The 16241-nt window shown below is 53.7% G+C and overlaps 1 protein-coding gene across 1 annotated transcript; it reads right to left on the bottom strand.

Moving 5' to 3' along the window:
* Positions 1-10797: 10797 nt before the first annotated feature.
* On the bottom strand, positions 10798-16035 carry LOC128854112 (uncharacterized). The gene is made up of 10 exons (XM_054084324.1): positions 15842-16035; positions 15068-15129; positions 14633-14774; positions 14127-14383; positions 13650-13735; positions 13109-13252; positions 12595-12718; positions 12017-12145; positions 11568-11713; positions 10798-11321 (listed from the first exon to the last, which is right to left on the bottom strand). The coding sequence occupies exons 1-10, from the start codon at positions 15918-15920 to the stop codon at positions 11195-11197; spliced, it is 1296 nt and encodes a 431-aa protein (XP_053940299.1). The 5' UTR covers positions 15921-16035; the 3' UTR covers positions 10798-11194.
* Between the last annotated feature and the right edge of the window lie 206 nt (positions 16036-16241).

The following is a 16241-nucleotide window of genomic DNA, read 5'->3' on the forward strand; positions in this document are numbered from 1 at the left end:
TTGGTCAAAAGTGTGCCGAAGTTGGGAGGGGAAACAAGCCAGGACCCTGACCCCAACATTGTGCTCAGTAGTTACAGTTGGGGAAAGAAGGAGCAAAATATGGGGGTGTGGGTGTGGATGTTGCAGGCTGTGGCATTTGTCTTTCCAAGTCACTGTTACAGGTGATGAATCATAGAATCATAAAATAGTTTGGATTGGAAAGGACATTAAAGATCATCTAGTTCCAACCCCCCTGCCATAGGCAGGGACATCCCACTGGATCAGGCTGCCCAAGGCCCCATCCAACCTGGCCTTGAACATCTCCAGGGATGGGGCATCCACAACTTCCCTTGGCAACCTGTTCCAGTGTCTCACCACTCTCAGGGATAAGAAATTCTTCTTAACGTCCAGTCTAAATCTGCCCCTCTCCAGTTTATAGTCGTTCCCCCTCGTCCTGTCACCACAAGCCTTTATGAACAGCCCCTCTCCAGCTTCACGAAGCCCTGAACCTAATGAGGAGCTAAAGGCTCTGCCGCCCTGATAGCTGGCAGGAGTTACTGATACCAAAAACGCCAGCAAAAAAAAATGCCTCTTAGACTCGTTTTGGAGTTTTAAAAAGCAAACATCCTTTCTTAGGCCTGGGCAAGATGTGGAGAGCTGCATCCTCTGCTCTCACCACAGTGAGTGCAGCCACCCCGAGCAAGCTCCCAGGAAAACATGCAGGCACCCAGGTGCCAGGCTGCAGGGAATGCCTGAGTGTGTTCCTGGGAACTGTCAGAGCAGACAGAGCGGCCGGGAGAAAGGTGACAACAGGATGAGCTGCTGGGGCAGAGCGACCCGAGGAAGGAGAACGTTTTAGGAGAACCAGGAAGTGTGAGAGAGAGAAGGGCCGTGGCGCCCTGCTCTGCCCTCCCCAGGACATAAAGAGGAGCAGCCCCCAACTCAAAACCAGCACGAAGGGGATCCTGCATCCTCCCCCTCACTAAGGAGCGAGTCGGGGCAAGTCCACACTCAGGGTGGCAGGAGAAGCCCCTCATTGCCCACCTCGCTTTCCCAGCTTCCTCTGCTCAGCAGCTGTGAGGCTGTGGAGGGGGAAGGCCGGGCAATAGACGGGGATGACAGCCCATCTACCCCAGAGGCGTTGCCACGCTCGGACAGGCCCCCCCCGCCCCCCCCCATTATGGCCACCTCTGTGGGGAAGGAAAGACAGGTTGTAGTTGCAGAGGACTCCATTCCGAGGGGAACAGAGGGTCTGAGATGGCAGACAGACTTCCCCTTAGGGAAGTCTGCTGCCTCCCTGGGTCCCGGGTGAGATGGTGATTTGGAAATGGTGGGATGGAATATCAACTCCAATGTGTTAAAAACCAAGATTAACAACGAAGATAATGATAACTGAGGGGACTGAGACCTTGTTGCAATGAATGTTGTTCTTGAGGTGTGCGGATAGGATTTTCAGTTTGCAAAATCACCTGGAGTGGCAAAACAATGTGAGAAAAGAATGTGAGAAAAGAACGTGGCAAGAGAATGTGGTCTGGGATAAAGAAATAATTGGTAATTAAGAAATATGGGAAGCTTTTCAAGCTGGAGAAAGGAGAGTGGCCATTTTTTTGACCTCTATCAGTTTGGAGACTTTAGACCAGCGGAATGAAATGGACTGCAACAGCAGTGCAAACAGCACTAGTACATGTGTGTGTGTCTTCCGTGAGAGCCAGCCACCACCAGCATCACAGCGATGAGTTGGACAAAGGTCACAAGGTGTGTATTTGGCTGTCAGGAGAAGGGCCCAAGGAGCCAGCTGCAACTGGAGAGGGGCAGATTTAGACTAGACATAAGGAAGGATTTCTTCGCCATGAGAGTGGTGAGGCCCTGGCCCAGCTTACCCAGGGAAGCTGTGGCTGCCCCATCCCTAGAGGTGTTCAAGGCCAGGTTGGATGGGCCTTGGGCAGCCTGATCTAGTGGAATGTATTCCTGCCCATGGGAGGGGGGTTGGAACTGGGTGATCTTTAAGGTCCTTTCCAACCCAAACTATTCTATGATTCTGTCCTTCTGTGATCTGACTCTGGATCTGCAGAGCGACAACCATGGAGCTGGGACACAACAGAAGTGGGATGTGGAGTTGTGTGTACTCCAGTGGTGCTGTGGTATGAAAGAAGATCCTTTGGGTTTGTTTATCTGTTTGGGGGTAAGAAGGTATCCGCTTGAGGATTAAACAGATCTGAGAGAAAACATGTTTTCTGCACCGAGCTGAGGATTGTGTTAGCTGAGCTGCTGCGGATCAGAACTGTGTTTCTTCTGGGCTTGCTGTGTTCCCCAGGCACTCGTGGTGAGGCCACGTGCTGGAGCTTGGGTGACGGAATGGAGTGACAGTATTGAGTTTGTCTTTAAAACAAGTGGAAAAAGAAACACCAGTAACAGCAGAGATTTTTGGAACAGGTTTATCATGGCATGTGGGCTTCTGAAATATCTGGCAAGGCCAGAAATGTGGAGCATGTGAAGGTAAAATTGACCCCTGTGAATGTCAGGTAACACCCTCTGCGATTAGAAGATTGCAAGGGGATAAAAATGTTACTGACAACTTTTTTTTTTGCAATAGGGATATTAAAAGAATGTGAATCAGAATATAATACTCCAGTATTGCCTGTAAAGAAACCAGGTGAGAAAAGCCATAGATTAGTGCAAGATTTAAGGGCCATAAATAAAATTGTAGCAGAACTACATCCAGTGGTGGCAAATCCCTATACCTTGCTGACCAAATTAAAAGATCAAATGTGGTTTACCATACAGTATTTCAAGGATGCCTTCTTCTGCCTGAAGCTGAGCTTCTCTGTCATTGAAGAAACTCCTTACGTCGCCCCAAAAACGCAGAACCTGCTTCTGTCTCACAAGAGCCAAGCGAGAAATGCCTTCTTTCTTCCAGGGCTCCCTCAGTGGAGGGTTGGGCCCTGCAGCCGCCGGAAGCACCATCCCTTCATGGAGGGAGTTACCTGGGGAGCTGACTCTGCTGCTCCAGCTTCCGTCTGTTGATCGCAACCAAACTCTCGTATATGCCGCGTTGTACGTGATACGGCTCCAGCCTTTCCAGGACCTGGACGGCTCATGGGGAAAGGCTGTTGCAACAAGAGGAAAATGTCATCCCACAGCCTCCGGCAGAGACGCCTCTGCCTCTCGGCCCTCTGCCCACCCGGTCCCATGTCTGCCCACCCTTCGGCCCTGCTGTGAGCTTTGTGCCTGGCTGTGGGCGCGCAACCAGGTTTTGCCCATGTTCGGAGCCATCAGAGGATATCCTGTGCCACGCCAGGACACAGGGACCGGGGTCCTGGACATCTCTGCGGGTCTTGGCTCTGCACACTTACCCAGGTTGGAGTTTCCCCAGCCTGGGGGCTGCCACTATCGCCTCTGCTGGGAGACGAACTTTAATCTTCCTACGGAACTTGGTTTCCTCTATTCCCCTGGGCTGGGCTGGAGGGTGGGGAGTCCAAGTGCCTCCAGTGCTGAGTGCCTGGCAAGAAGGAGACTCTCTCAGCAAACCAGACGGGGAACAGAGGTGCTGGTTCCCAGAGACTGTCTTGAAAGCAGCCTGCAGCGGGAGCTGGGAGCCTCAACGCCGTTTGCTCCTCAAAGCTGATGGCGGCTTTTGCCCCTTGGATCCTGCTGCCGGTCTCTACCCCACGCAGATGAGCAGGCAAAGCCCTGCCCTGCAGCTGGGTGTCAGCGGTGCCCCCAGGTGCTGCAGCCCCGCTGCCCTGGCTGCTGGGCAGAGAGGGGCTCTGCTTCTCTCAGCGCTGGCAATGGCTGCCCGTACCTGGGGCGGCTCTTTCACTTTCCCTGCAGACCAGGCTTCCCATGCCACTCCTTCCGCCTTTTCTCGCTGTCGCCACTCCTTCCACGGGCCCTTCACTTGCTCGTGCTGCGCAGACAGCTGCCAGACCTCCTGGTGGGGACGGAAATATGGTAGTGCACCGGATTGGTCCTCGCTCCCGGAGGGGCTTCCTTCGGGTTCGACCCGTGAGCCTCGCCTCAGTCGGTTGCTTGGCAGCGCTTTGCCCCTGACAGATCAGGGGCTGTGGGGTCACGCCGGGCTCCTCAGCGCTTGGCAAAGACGGCCGAGTGACCAAAGACCTCCCGTGACAATGACCTAGGAAGGACTTGCCAGGTCCTTGCTAGGAGGACCTTTGGTGCCTGCTTCAAGGGTAGGTGGGACTGAGACTGCAGGCACCATGTGGACTAGAAAAGCCAATCTTGGGAGTCTGCGGAGAACAGAGGTGGTCTGGGAATGTCTCCTGTGCATTTTGTGGAACAGGAGTTTCTCTTCACTGGTCAGAGCTTGAGGAAGAGGTGAGCACGGCATTTCTGCTGAGATGCCCTCCAGGTACGAGCCCATGTGCTGGGAGCGCAGGGTCTGTTTCCACATGCCAGTCCGATGCAAAGTCCAGACCGGCGGCTGAACTTCATGTCCTGGAGTCCTGGCACTGAACTGAAGCTGCTGGGAGGGTGGGTGGATGTGATGTAGGGAAATGTAAATGTTGTAAATGATGTAATGTTGTAAAATGATGTAAAATGATGTAAAGTTGTAAATGTCAGAAAATTGTGTGTTGTAAACAAGAGAGAATGATAGGGCAGCTGAGAAGATCTTAATTGCTGCAGCTGTGGGATCCTGAGAAGTGGCCAAGCACCGGGGCAGTTGCTAACGAGGGTGTATAAAGGGTGTATAAAGCCTGGCACTGCAGAGCAGTTCAGGAGACCGCTCAAAGGAGGAGGTCACGGTGAGAGGGAGCACTCCAAGAGGGAGCAGCTGAGAGACTGGCGAGGAAGTCAGGGCACTGCAAGGAGGAGCTGGGAGTTAGAGCAGCACCCAAACGGAGGCCGGGGCCTTGGAGAACAGAGCCCGGGAAGAGGCCCGGCTATCCGCGGCAGGTGGAGGCTCTGAGCGACGCGGCAGGCTCGCTGTGGCTGGGCATGACCAGGAGCTGCCTCCTCTGCCTCTCATCCCTCTGTTGACCACTTGCTTCACAGGTGCCAACGACATGGACCTGGCCTTGTTGTGCCCCACAGGCCGTGCACTCCCACATCCTCCACTGTGTCTTTGTTTTTATAAATGTCATTTGGGAATAAAGTCTAGTGGTTTTTTTCCACATCAGCCCTGGCTGCTGTGTTTCTTCATCCTTCGTGCTCTGTCAGCAGAGTCGGTAATAAATCTTTAGTTAAACGTACAGAAAATTGTGTCACTGTGTAGCCCCGGCCTGGCGAATCTCAGCAGCCCAAACCGAGTGGTAGGGATCCCAAATTCCACCCCCCCCACCACCATCCCAAGGAAAAGGAGGATGGGAGGAAAAAGATTTGTGGGTTGGAAACTAAAGCTACAGCTTTAATGAAATAATAATAACAACATTAACATTAGTAATAAAGTAGTAATAAAGTCTGTACAAATATTTGACCTTGTGCCCCCACCCCACCCCTCGATGACTGTACAGATGTTGCAGAAGAGACATGAGGGAAAGGGTCCGAGGCTGGGAGGGAGCTGGGCTCAGGAACTGGATTTAGGAACAGATAGATGAGGTCCTCACTGGACGTTGGCCATTGCAGAAGAGAGCGAGACCCTCGTGATCTCTCAGCTTATACCAAGTGTGACGTGCATGGATGGAATCTCTGCTGGTCAGTTTGGGGGTCACCTGTCCTGTCCGCCCCTCCCTGCAGGTGCAGCCCTTCCCCAGCAGCTCCAGGATGGCCTTGGTTGCTGTACGAATCAGTGCAAGCAGGCCTTTCTGCATCCCAGTGCCCCGTGTGATCACTGGTAGAGGGAAACACTGTGTGAAAAACAGGCAATGAACTTTCAGAAAATGAAGTGACTTAGATGAGAGTGAGCTGAAGTGAAAAACGGATCCTGCTGTAGCTCAAACCACAACAAAGCGTTGCCCATGAGAGAGTGGTGTTGCGAGCCCCTTGCCTCCCTGTGCCCTTGGCTTGTGGCGGGGTCAGCTGGTGTCTCAAGTCACCCCTTCACATCAGCCTGGTGGCACGAGGTAACAGCAGCACCGGCATGAGGTAACAGCAGCACCACCACGAGCACTGTTACAAAGTGGCTTGGATTAATCTTTTCTGCCCCAGCATCCCACAAGCTGAAAGGATAAAACCACAGTGAGATGATTTCCCTGCCTGGCTGAAAGAGGCTCCAGGAAAGCTGGAGAGGGGCTCTTGATCAGGGAGTGCAGGGGTCGGATGAGGGGAATGGTTCTGAACCGAGAGGAGATTGAGATGAGATCTTGGGAAGGAATGTTTTGCTGTGAGGGTGGGAAGGCTCTGGCCCAGGTTACCCAGAGCAGTGGTGGCTGCCCCATCCCTGGAGGTGTTCAAGGCCAGGTTGGATGGGGCTTGGAGCCCCCTGATGGAGTGCGGGGATCCATGGTCCATGGCCATGGCAGGGCATTGGGACTGGATGGGCTTTCAAGTCCTTTCTCACCCAAAACTTTCCATGATTCTATGGTCGGTGTTGTTCTCAAATTGAATTCAAATGGTAAAGGAATGCAGTAAAGGGAGAAGATGGTGCGAAGCGGAGAAAAGTGGATTCAGAACTCTTAGTTAGGTTAAAGCTGAGGATGTCAGCACCAGCTCCTAAGTTTGCAGAGGTTCTGTGGTTCTGCAGAGCTGTCTGTGGCAGCACCTCGGGCCTCTCTGAGAAGTTCGTGGTGGACACCAGCATCAACAGCTGACGAGGGAGAGATGCAGCTGGACCTTGCTCCTGCTGAGGGCATGTCAATCTGACCAGTAGTTGGGGAAAACCAGAAGAGCACCTCGGCTGGGGAAGTGACTACGGGACTTTCTGTGTGTGCTTCTCTGCTCAGACAACCATGCTCTTATCTGCTCGAAAAGGAGAAGTAAGCAGGGACAGAACTAGCGAATGGGGGGATGCAAAAACTCAGCTTTATTTCTTAGCGCATTTTTGACCTCCTATGGTCTTTTGGGTGCATCACCTCTTTTCTCAGCCACAAGGTCTGGATTCAGTGTTGCAGGGCTGGAGCTGCCCTTGCTGTACGTCTGCGCAACAAACCTGGGACTGTTAGAAACAACAGAAGGAATACTCTGCTTCCACTGGCTCTGGTCGGTCCCTCCAGTGAGGAGGTAGCACTACGCTCTCTTCCCCTGCATCAGCTGTGGAGATGAGTCCAGGAGCAGGAGTCCAGAAAGAAGAGATCCTTTAATCAGTTCTAGTAATAATTTATAATCGAACAAAACATCACATGATCTGTGTGAACTGTCTCCATCCACCAGTAGATGGAGATCCACCACCATCTTCAAATGCTAATGGAAAAAAGGGGAAATGGAAGATAAGGGCACCTGCTGGTGATTTACGTGATGCCCACCTGTTGAAGGCTTGGCTTGGGATTGCTGTAGTGTCTTGGTACCACACATGTTGCTGGACAGACTCTTTTGTATCCAGCTAGAGAATAAGGTCTGGGAACCTGCCCTGGAAGGGTGGCTGAAGCTGGCTCTGGGTCCATTTGCAGCTCTTTTGTGGTGGGAAGTGCTGAGCAAGGCTACTGTGTTTCCAGGAGCTGAGGTCCCACCTGAGGTCCTCCAGCATGTGTTTGTGTAAGGCAGAGGGAAGGGGTGACAGTGTTGAGTGCCCTTTGCTGGAAGCTCAGTCCTTTCTGTGCTTTTGAAGCTTAGTCCTCCCCAATAGCTCGTGAGCACTGGAGTGGGCTTGAGTGGGAGGGCTGTGCAAACAGTGGAAAGAACAGGTGCAGAAGGTTTAACCAGTGGGTAAAAATCAGTGGAGCCCACAAAAAGACAGATATGGTAATGGGAGTCTGTTATAGACCACCTAGCTGGGAAGAAGAGGCTGACAAGCTTTTTTACAAACAATTGGGAGAAGTCTTGAGATCGCTGGCTCTTGGCCTTGTGGGAAACTTTAACCTACCAGATGTCTGCTGGAAGTACAGTAAAGCAGAGGGGAAGCGGTCTAGGAGATTCCCACCCTTCAGGTGGGACAGGCAAGGAAGGGGAGGTAGTGGGGTTGCCCTATATGTTAGAGAGTGTTTTTACAGCCTTGAACTCAATGATAGCAATGATAGGGTTGACTGTCTATAGGTAAAAATCAGTGGAACACCCAATAAGGCAGATATCATGGTGAGTCTGCTATAGACCACCCAGCCAGGAAGAAGAAGCTCATGAGTTAATTTACAAGCAACTGGGAGAAGTCTCATGATCACTAGCTCTTGGCCTTGTGGGAAACTTTAACCTACCAGATGTCTGCTGGAAGTACAGTAAAGCAGAGGGGAAGCAGTCTAGGAGATTCCTGGAGTGCGTGGAAGACAACTTGCTAACACAACTGGTGAGTGAGCTGGAAGGTGCCCTCCTGGACCTGCTGTTTGTGAACAGAGAAGGCCTTGGGGGAGACGTGATGGTTGGAGGACACCTGGGGCACAGCGATCATGAGATGGTGGAATTCTCATTTCTGGGTGAGGTGAGGAGAGGGGTTAGTGAAAGGGCCACCTTGGACTTCCAGAGAGCAGACTTAGGACTGTTCAGAATGCTGGTTGATAGAGTTCATTGGAGACAGTCCTTAAGGGCAAGGGAGCCCAAGAGGGCTGGGTGCTCTTCAAGAAGGAAATCCTGGCAGCACAAGAGCAAGCTGTCCCCATGTGCCAGAAAATGAGCTGGTGAGGAAAATAAACAGCTTGGTTGAAAGGCCAAAGATGTCTGGGTGGACATCAAAAAAAAAAGAAGGAAGTCTATGAGGTTCGGCAGAAGGGGCAGGCACCTTAGGAGGAGTAGCGGGATACAGTGAGATTATGCAGAGAGAAAATCAGGGGGTCTCCAGCTGGAGACCGGTCAGAATTGCTGTCCCCCAGGGCTCAGTGCTGGGTCCAGTCCTGTTCAATATCTTTATCAATGACCTGGATGAAGGCATTGAGTGCACCCTTGGCAAGTTCGCTGACGACACTAAGCTGGGAGGAAGTGTTGATCTGCTGGAGGGTAGGGAGGCTCTGCAAAGGGATCTGAACAGGCTGGACCAATGGCCGGAGACCACTGGCATGTGGTTTAACAAGGCCAAATGCCGAGTGCTGCACTTGGGGCACAACAGCCCTGTGCAGCTACAGGTTAGGGGAAGAGAGGCTCAAAAGCTGCCTGGCGGAGAAGGACCCCGGGGTGTCGATTGACAGCCAACTGAACATGAGCCAGCAGTGTGCCCAGGTGGCCAAGAAGGCCAGTGGCGTCTTGGCTTGTATTAGAAATGGCATGGCCAGCAGGTCCAGAGAGGTTATTCTGCCTCTGGAGTACAAAGTACTCAAGGACATGGCTTAGTGGCAGATAGGAATGAATGGCTGGACTCAATGATCTAAGAGGTCTTTTCCAACCTAATGATTCTATGATTCTATGTGCTAAAATGTATGCAGAAACTACATAATAAAAAAGGAAAGTGTGGATCTTCTTAAAGGCACATCACAGACAACACCAACAAATAGAATGGTTGTTGCTACAATGACAGACATCTGATTTGCAGAATCAAATTGTAATGTTACAGTGTCAGAGTCAGTTGTTTGCCGATAACTTGGAGGCTTATGAGCCCACAGCTGCAAGAGCTGCAGAGTGGGTTGTGCAGTATAAATACAAGAAAAGGAAGGGACGAGTAAGTCATAAGAAAGTGAATTTGGTGAGTGCGGGAGCAGGTGTGCAGTGAGGTCCTGACAGAGAACAAAGCAAATGACATAACTGAAATGTTTACACAGAAGTCAGGGGAACCCCCGCTCTCTCGGCTGGTGTGTTTGTGCCATCAGGGAGCGTTGGGGGCAAACTTGGATGATGGACACTCTGAGAAATGTTTTAATTCTGAGTTCAGATTCTTTTATGCAAGATGCATTCCAAACTAACATTCAGAACACAAATTTAATAGCTTTTGCAGCTCGAGGGTGTAATAGTGAGTATCCCACCGAAAATGATTGGCAAGTGCAAACATTCTAAACCCAAAGACCCAGGGGTAACTCGGCCTACGGCACCTCCTCCACGGGACTCCCTGTCTGAGCGTGGTGGCCCCTGTGGGTGGATCAGTTGTTCCAGGGGAAAGGGAGCATTGGGAGCTGCTTTCTGACTTATGTCCGTGGAAAGAAACTGGGAAGATAGTCCAGTGTAATAAATCTGAGTGAAATGACGGCCAAGGGCTTCAAGTATTTTGAAGAACCTTAGTTGAGAGTGGAGCAGAGATCTCCCTGAAATACGGAGATCTTCCGGACATCTCTCAGGATCCTTCCCCTCAAACGTCCATTTAGCCAGCAGACAGGTGAATTTACCTGGGAACTTTGAACAGGAAGGCTGCAGAGAGCAAGATTTTAAAATAAATACATGGTAAAAATAAAAGGACATCTTTAATGAGGGAATTAGAAAAGGTTAGAAAGTGTGGTGTTCATTTATGTCAACAAGTTCAGCCAATCTTTACTAAAGGCAGTGGGGACCGCAAAGAATTCCTAATGTCAAGAATGTTTGAGATAAATCAGCTGTGAAATTTTCAAGGAGAAAGACACAGCAATTTGAGTAAATTATTTCTCTCTGTATCAGTTGTTGCTTTTATCTTTCTGGAGTGCAGCCAGTGGGCAGTGGATGCGTGGGAATGCCCTGCCTTTCTTTCCTTTCTTTTCAAAATGCAACTGGTTTTCTTTTTTCTTTTCCTTCGTGCAAATCTGCTGGATTTGGTTTGGGTTTTTTTATGGCAAACTGCCGGAATTAAACTTGCATCTTTGCCAGCCATGACAAAGTCCAATGCTACGTGTAATTTAATTTGGATAAAAATAACGAACACTCCATTGATTATTGTAGAAGACTGAGAAAGGCTTTGTTAAAATATGGAGGGAGGACCCCTCAAGATTTTAATAGAGCACTGACCATCGATGTGTCTGCGGATCAGCCATTACAGGATATTAACAACAACAACAACAAATTTAAGAAAGTATTTAAAGAAACACTTTGAACAAATAGAACAACATAGACTGAACAAGTTCAGGCTGTTGCCCGGCAAGCTCAGGATCTTAGAGGTCTCCCCACTCTTGCTGCAAGGGGCTGAGCTTTTCTGCCGTTGAAGAAACTCCTTACGTCGCCCCAAAAACGCAGAACCTGCTTCTGTCTCACAAGAGCCAAGCGAGAAATGCCTTCTTTCTTCCAGGGCTCCCTCAGTGGAGGGTTGGGCCCTGCAGCCGCCGGAAGCACCATCCCTTCATGGAGAGAGTTACCCGGGGAGCTGACTCTGCTGCTCCAGCTTCCATCTGTTGATCGCAACCAAACTCTCGTATATGCCGCGTTGTTCGTGATATGGCTCCAGCCTTTCCAGGACCTGGACGGCTCGTGGGGAAAGGCTGTTGCAACAAGAGGAAAATGTCATCTCTCAGCCTCCGGCAGAGACGCCTCTGCCTCTCGGCCCTCTGCCCACCCGGTCCCATGTCTGCCCACCCTTCGGCCCTGCTGTGAGCTTTGTGCCTGGCTATGGGTGCGCAACCAGGTTTTGCCCATGTTCGGAGCCATCAGAGGATATCCTGTGCCACGCCAGGACACAGGGACCGGGGTCCTGGACATCTCTGCGGGTCTTGGCTCTGCACACTTACCCAGGTTGGAGTTTCCCCAGCCTGGGGGCTGCCACTATCGCCTCTGCTGGGAGACGAACTTTAATCTTCCTATGGAACTTGGTTTCCTCCATTCCCCTGGGCTGGGCTGGAGGGTGGGGAGTCCAAGTGCCTCCAGTGCCGAGTGCCTGGCAAGAAGGAGACTCTCTCAGCAAACCAGATGCGGAACAGAGGTGCTGGTTCCCAGAGACTGTCTTGAAAGCAGCCTGCAGCGGGAGCTGGGAGCCTCAACGCCGTTTGCTCCTCAAAGCTGATGGCGGCTTTTGCCCCTTGGATCCTGCTGCCAGTCTCTACCCCACGCAGATGAGCAGGCAAAGCCCTGCCCTGCAGCTGGGTGTCAGCAGTGCCCCCAGGTGCTGCAGCCCCGCTGCCCTGGCTGCTGGGCAGAGAGGGGCTCTGCTTCTCTCAGCGCTGGCAATGGCTGCCCGTACCTGGGGCGGCTCTTTCACTTTCCCTGCAGACCAGGCTTCCCATGCCACTCCTTCCGCCTCTTCTCGCTGTCGCCACTCCTTCCACGGGCCCTTCACTTGCTCGTGCTGCGCAGACAGCTGCCAGACCTCCTGGTGGGGACGGAAATATGGTAGTGAGCCGGACTGGTCCTCGCTCCCGGAGGGGTTTCCTTCGGGTTCGACCCGTGAGCCTCGCCTCAGTTGGTCGCTTGGCAGCGCTTTGCCCCTGACAGATCAGGGGCTGTGGGGTCACGCCGGGCTCCTCAGCGCTTGGCAAAGACGGCCGAGTGACCAAAGACCTCCCGTGACAATGACCTAGGAAGGACTTGCCCCTTTTCCATAGCCCATGGCCAGAATCAAGTGTTTCATGACCACCTGGGGACGAGGTGGGGCAAAACCAGGTGGGAGGAGTGTTAGCACCTTCCTTTCCATGAAGAAGATCTGAAGGTGACAGGGAGGTGTCAATGAGCCAAGGGATCCTTTCAGGTGGGCTCTCTGCACAAGGAGGCTCTTGGCGAGTCCCGCACAGCACGGCAGTTGCAGCCGGGCAGAGCACGTACCTGCAGCGCTTTCTTGCAGCATTGTGCAGCCGGGAGGGCAGTGCTGGGCTTGCCCAGAGGAGCTGCCTCCTGCTTGCCCAGCTCCTTCGTCCTGGGGGAGCTGCCTGGGCACGGGGGGAGCACACTGCCGAGAGACACCAGAGGAGTCAGCATGAGCTTGGGGGGACTTTGATCTCCCGCTTCCCTCTAGATTCCCGGGGCCGGCAAAAGAGGTGGGGGAGGTGGGGCCCTTTCCAGGGCGAGGGAGAGCCTTTGCTGAGCCCCCTGGCGTGGCTGGGAGGGGACCACACCTCAGCTCTGCTCTGAGGGCAAGCAGAGCGATGTGGGGAGCTCTCAGCACCTGCCGCCTTCCCCGGGAAGCAGGCTGCAATGGGGCAGAGGAGCTCCTCAGATCCGTGGAGCAGGTGTTGTCAGGGACCAGTGGCCCTGCCGCAGTGGCCAAAGGGGATGTCTCTCCTACATGGGTGCCAGGATCCCTTTTATCCCTTCCCACAAGGGATGAACATGGTCTCACATGGCAGAAGTCTTCTTCCCCATCTCTTGCTCCCTCATGCCTGGACGCTGGCTGGGCAGCACAGGGAGGCAGAACCTCTCGCGCTTCTTCAGCAGCTTCTTAGGAGCCGTGGCCCCCGATCTGCTGGTAACAATGATCTGGAACCTAGAAAGTAAACAAGGACATGAGAATGAGGAAGGGCGACCCCTGCCCTCTGCGGCTTCCCACCGCTAATCCTCCTTTTCCTTTCGCTTTGTGGCCGTGCACAGGTTGTATCAGGGGTCTCCCCCAGCCATAAGGTGCAGCTTAAAGTCCTCTCTGTGTGCACTGGTTCTCTCTGATGGGAATGACGGCAGGCTGGGCATGAGAAACGGGATCAGGATGCCCGGTCGCTCCAGCAGAACAGAGGTGTAGCCCAAAATCAGCCCAGAGCAGCCCCCAGCCCCTCAAGGACGGATCCCTGACTCGACACCGAGTGTCTCACGCTGACCAAGCGCTCCTGAGCAGAGGCTGCGCGGCCGCCTGCTCGGTGAGTCAAGGGCTGCTGAGGAAATGTACGCACCTCGGGAACACACGGTCCGGAGCAGCCCGCATCCCCCGAGTGGTGGTTGCTCCATTGGAGACAGCGGCTCCTGGCATCCACAGGCTCTGCAAAGAACCAGAGCTGTTAGAGGTGTCCTAGGCAGTTTTCTCTTGGTTGCCAAAGGAAGCAGACCTGTCTCCTGCTCCAAGAGAAAGTCACTTCCCCATCCCCACCTTCCAAACCCTCCTCCATGAACAGCAGCCCTTGCTCTGCTCTGGAGAAGCTGCAAAGTGAACAGTGAGGTCGCACAGTAATGCTGCTGGGCTTTTTTGCAGGACAAGGACCCAGAAAGGCAGCAGAAGCTTTCTTTGCAGGTGGAGCAGTCAGTGGGGTGAGCGTGGGGAAAGGCTTTTGACCGGGCTGCCACGGCCAGGCTGGCCAACGGGGTCTGGGCCGCTGCCCCTTCCATGAGCTTCCCAGAGACCTGGAAGCACCCTCCAAACCTGAGCAGCTTACAGTGTGCAGCAGCGCGATATGCCTGGCCTTGTTCTCCAGCCTGGAGACGCAGTCGGCATAAAACCTCATGCACAGGCCATCGCCTTCGCAGCACAGAATGCCGATGTCCCGGAAGCTGAAGTCAATGTGCTGCCTGTTCCTCAGCTGGAAATAGTACAGGAGGATGGTCTCTTGCACACAGCCCTCCAAGATGCTCATCGGGAAGGAGGTGGCTCGCGAGAGCCACCGGTAGTCCAGCAGCTTGATCTTGACATCGCCTGCAAGGAGGAGGAACATCATCACCGCCTCAGCAGCCATGGTTCCATCTAAGATTCCTAACAAAATGCCACAGTAAAGGTTGTTTACAGAAACAGTTCTTGGGCAGGCGTTTGTTTAGGGGAAGCTCAAGCCCTCCCGTGACTTTTGGAGGCAATTTTTGACACCTGCCAGCATTTTCCAAGGAGCAGAGAGCACACATTCCCCCAGAGGTGGAGGGGGAAAGCGGAGGGTGGCCGCTGCCTTCTCACCAGGGATAAGCACTGTGGGGCCCAGGCTGAAGCGATCCATGTCCACCTGGAAGACTGGTCGTCGAACAACATGCACGTCTCCTTTCATGTAGAATTCCTCACGGAGCACAGCAAAAGTGCCGAGTCCTGCGACCTGGACCCCCTGCCCAGGAAAAAAGAGAAAAAGGCTGCTGGGGGAGTGCACTGGTTGTCACTGGTGCTGAGCATTTCTCACTGGTGCACGCTTGTGGTTAGTAGTGCTCTGGCCACAGGGAAGAGGGAAGTCCTCCCTGTGGTGTGCGGAAAGCTTTCTCAGGCCAGGTCTGGGCTTGGTTCCTCTCCTGGCTGACCATAAAGCACAGGGTTGTCTTGGTGTGCTGCCAGGATGCTCAGGGAGGGATCAGTCCCCAGGGCCCAGACTTGGCAAGGGAAAGGGCAACCAAGAGGCCAGCCCACCTTGTCCAGCTTCAGCTGTTCCAGGATGTACGCAGACACAGCGTCCCAGATGTCCACAACCTCTGGAAAGTGAGGGAAAGAGGTGTCAGGCACCAGGCCAGCCAGCTCCCAGCCCCTCGGCGAGCTCCTTGCCCAGTGGGGTCACCAGTGCAGGTGCCCACAAGCAGCTCAGATAAGCACCGCTCTGGCTGCGGAGCTGGGTTGGGCCCCAGCTTCAGGCTACCAGCCCTACTCTGCTCCCGGGCAGGGATGGGGTGGAAACAGGGATGTGGGAAGGGCTCAGGACCATAGCTTGGCCGTTTCACCGCCACAACAGCATGGCATCCCAGAGCCCGGAACACGATCTCTCAGCCTGGTGGCACAGGAGGATCCCATGGGAAGGAACAGTAGTTCTCCCAGAGGAGACGGGGTTGAGGTAAAGGGCACAGGCATTTCCATGAGAGCCCTGTGCGAGCTGTAGGACACGCCAGCTCCCAGGGCACAGGACCCCTTATCATTCCAGAGCCAGAAGCCCAAGAGGTACCCGCTCCCAGGCAGAGCTGGCCCCGGGTGCCCCAACTTGAAGGAGGACCATGAGAGCCTCAGAGCAGCCCCAACACCGCGGCCTGGGAGTCCTGCTTGCCGCGTTGTCCCTCAAGCGTGGTGGGAGCCTCAGGGAAGGCTCTCACAGCAGCCCCAGCCCTGTCCAGCCAACCTGTGCCAGCCCAGCAGCCCCAGGCTTTGACATTGGACAGCCCCAGAGCTCCTCTGTGAAGGAGCTCCCCAAACCCTCACCTTTGGTGGAGAGGTGCAGGAGGGTGGGAAACAAGCTTCTCAGCTCCGAGCTGATGGGGACAGTGCAGCAGCCCTCCATCACGCTTGCTCCTTGCTGTCAGGTCAGGGAAAGGGATGCTCTTTGCAGCTTCTTGCCCAAAACTCCAAAGGGCAGCAGTGGGGAGCCCTGAGCAGTGTCGAGCAGCACCAAGACCCTGTCGGGAAGTGCCAGTGGTGCTGGGGAGACCTCCCTTTTATGTGGGGGTTCCCTTTGTGATGTCAGCCTGCATCACTGGAAGGAGCATTATGACACAAGCAGGGAGACAGCACAGCTGAGGGAGGAGAGAGGTTTCCGCTCTTGTCCAGGGAAACACTCATCCCCTACCTCCTCAGTCCTATTCCATACAGCCCATCTGCTCCC

The sequence above is a fragment of the Cuculus canorus genome, chromosome 19, assembly GCF_017976375.1.
Source record: "Cuculus canorus isolate bCucCan1 chromosome 19, bCucCan1.pri, whole genome shotgun sequence".
Lineage (NCBI taxonomy): Eukaryota > Metazoa > Chordata > Aves > Cuculiformes > Cuculidae > Cuculus > Cuculus canorus.

Bases quoted from the DNA above. Each gene is read 5' to 3' on its own strand.
- LOC128854112 (XM_054084324.1), bottom strand. From the start codon at position 15,920: ATGGAGGGCTGCTGCACTGTCCCCATCAGCTCGGAGCTGAGAAGCTTG. The intron at 15,130-15,841 runs GTGAGGGTTTGG...CTCACTTTCCAG, and splicing joins CCTGCACCTCTCCACCAAAG to AGGTTGTGGACATCTGGGAC. The intron at 12,719-13,108 runs GTGAGACCATGT...GTCTCTCGGCAG, and splicing joins GGGAAGAAGACTTCTGCCAT to TGTGCTCCCCCCGTGCCCAG.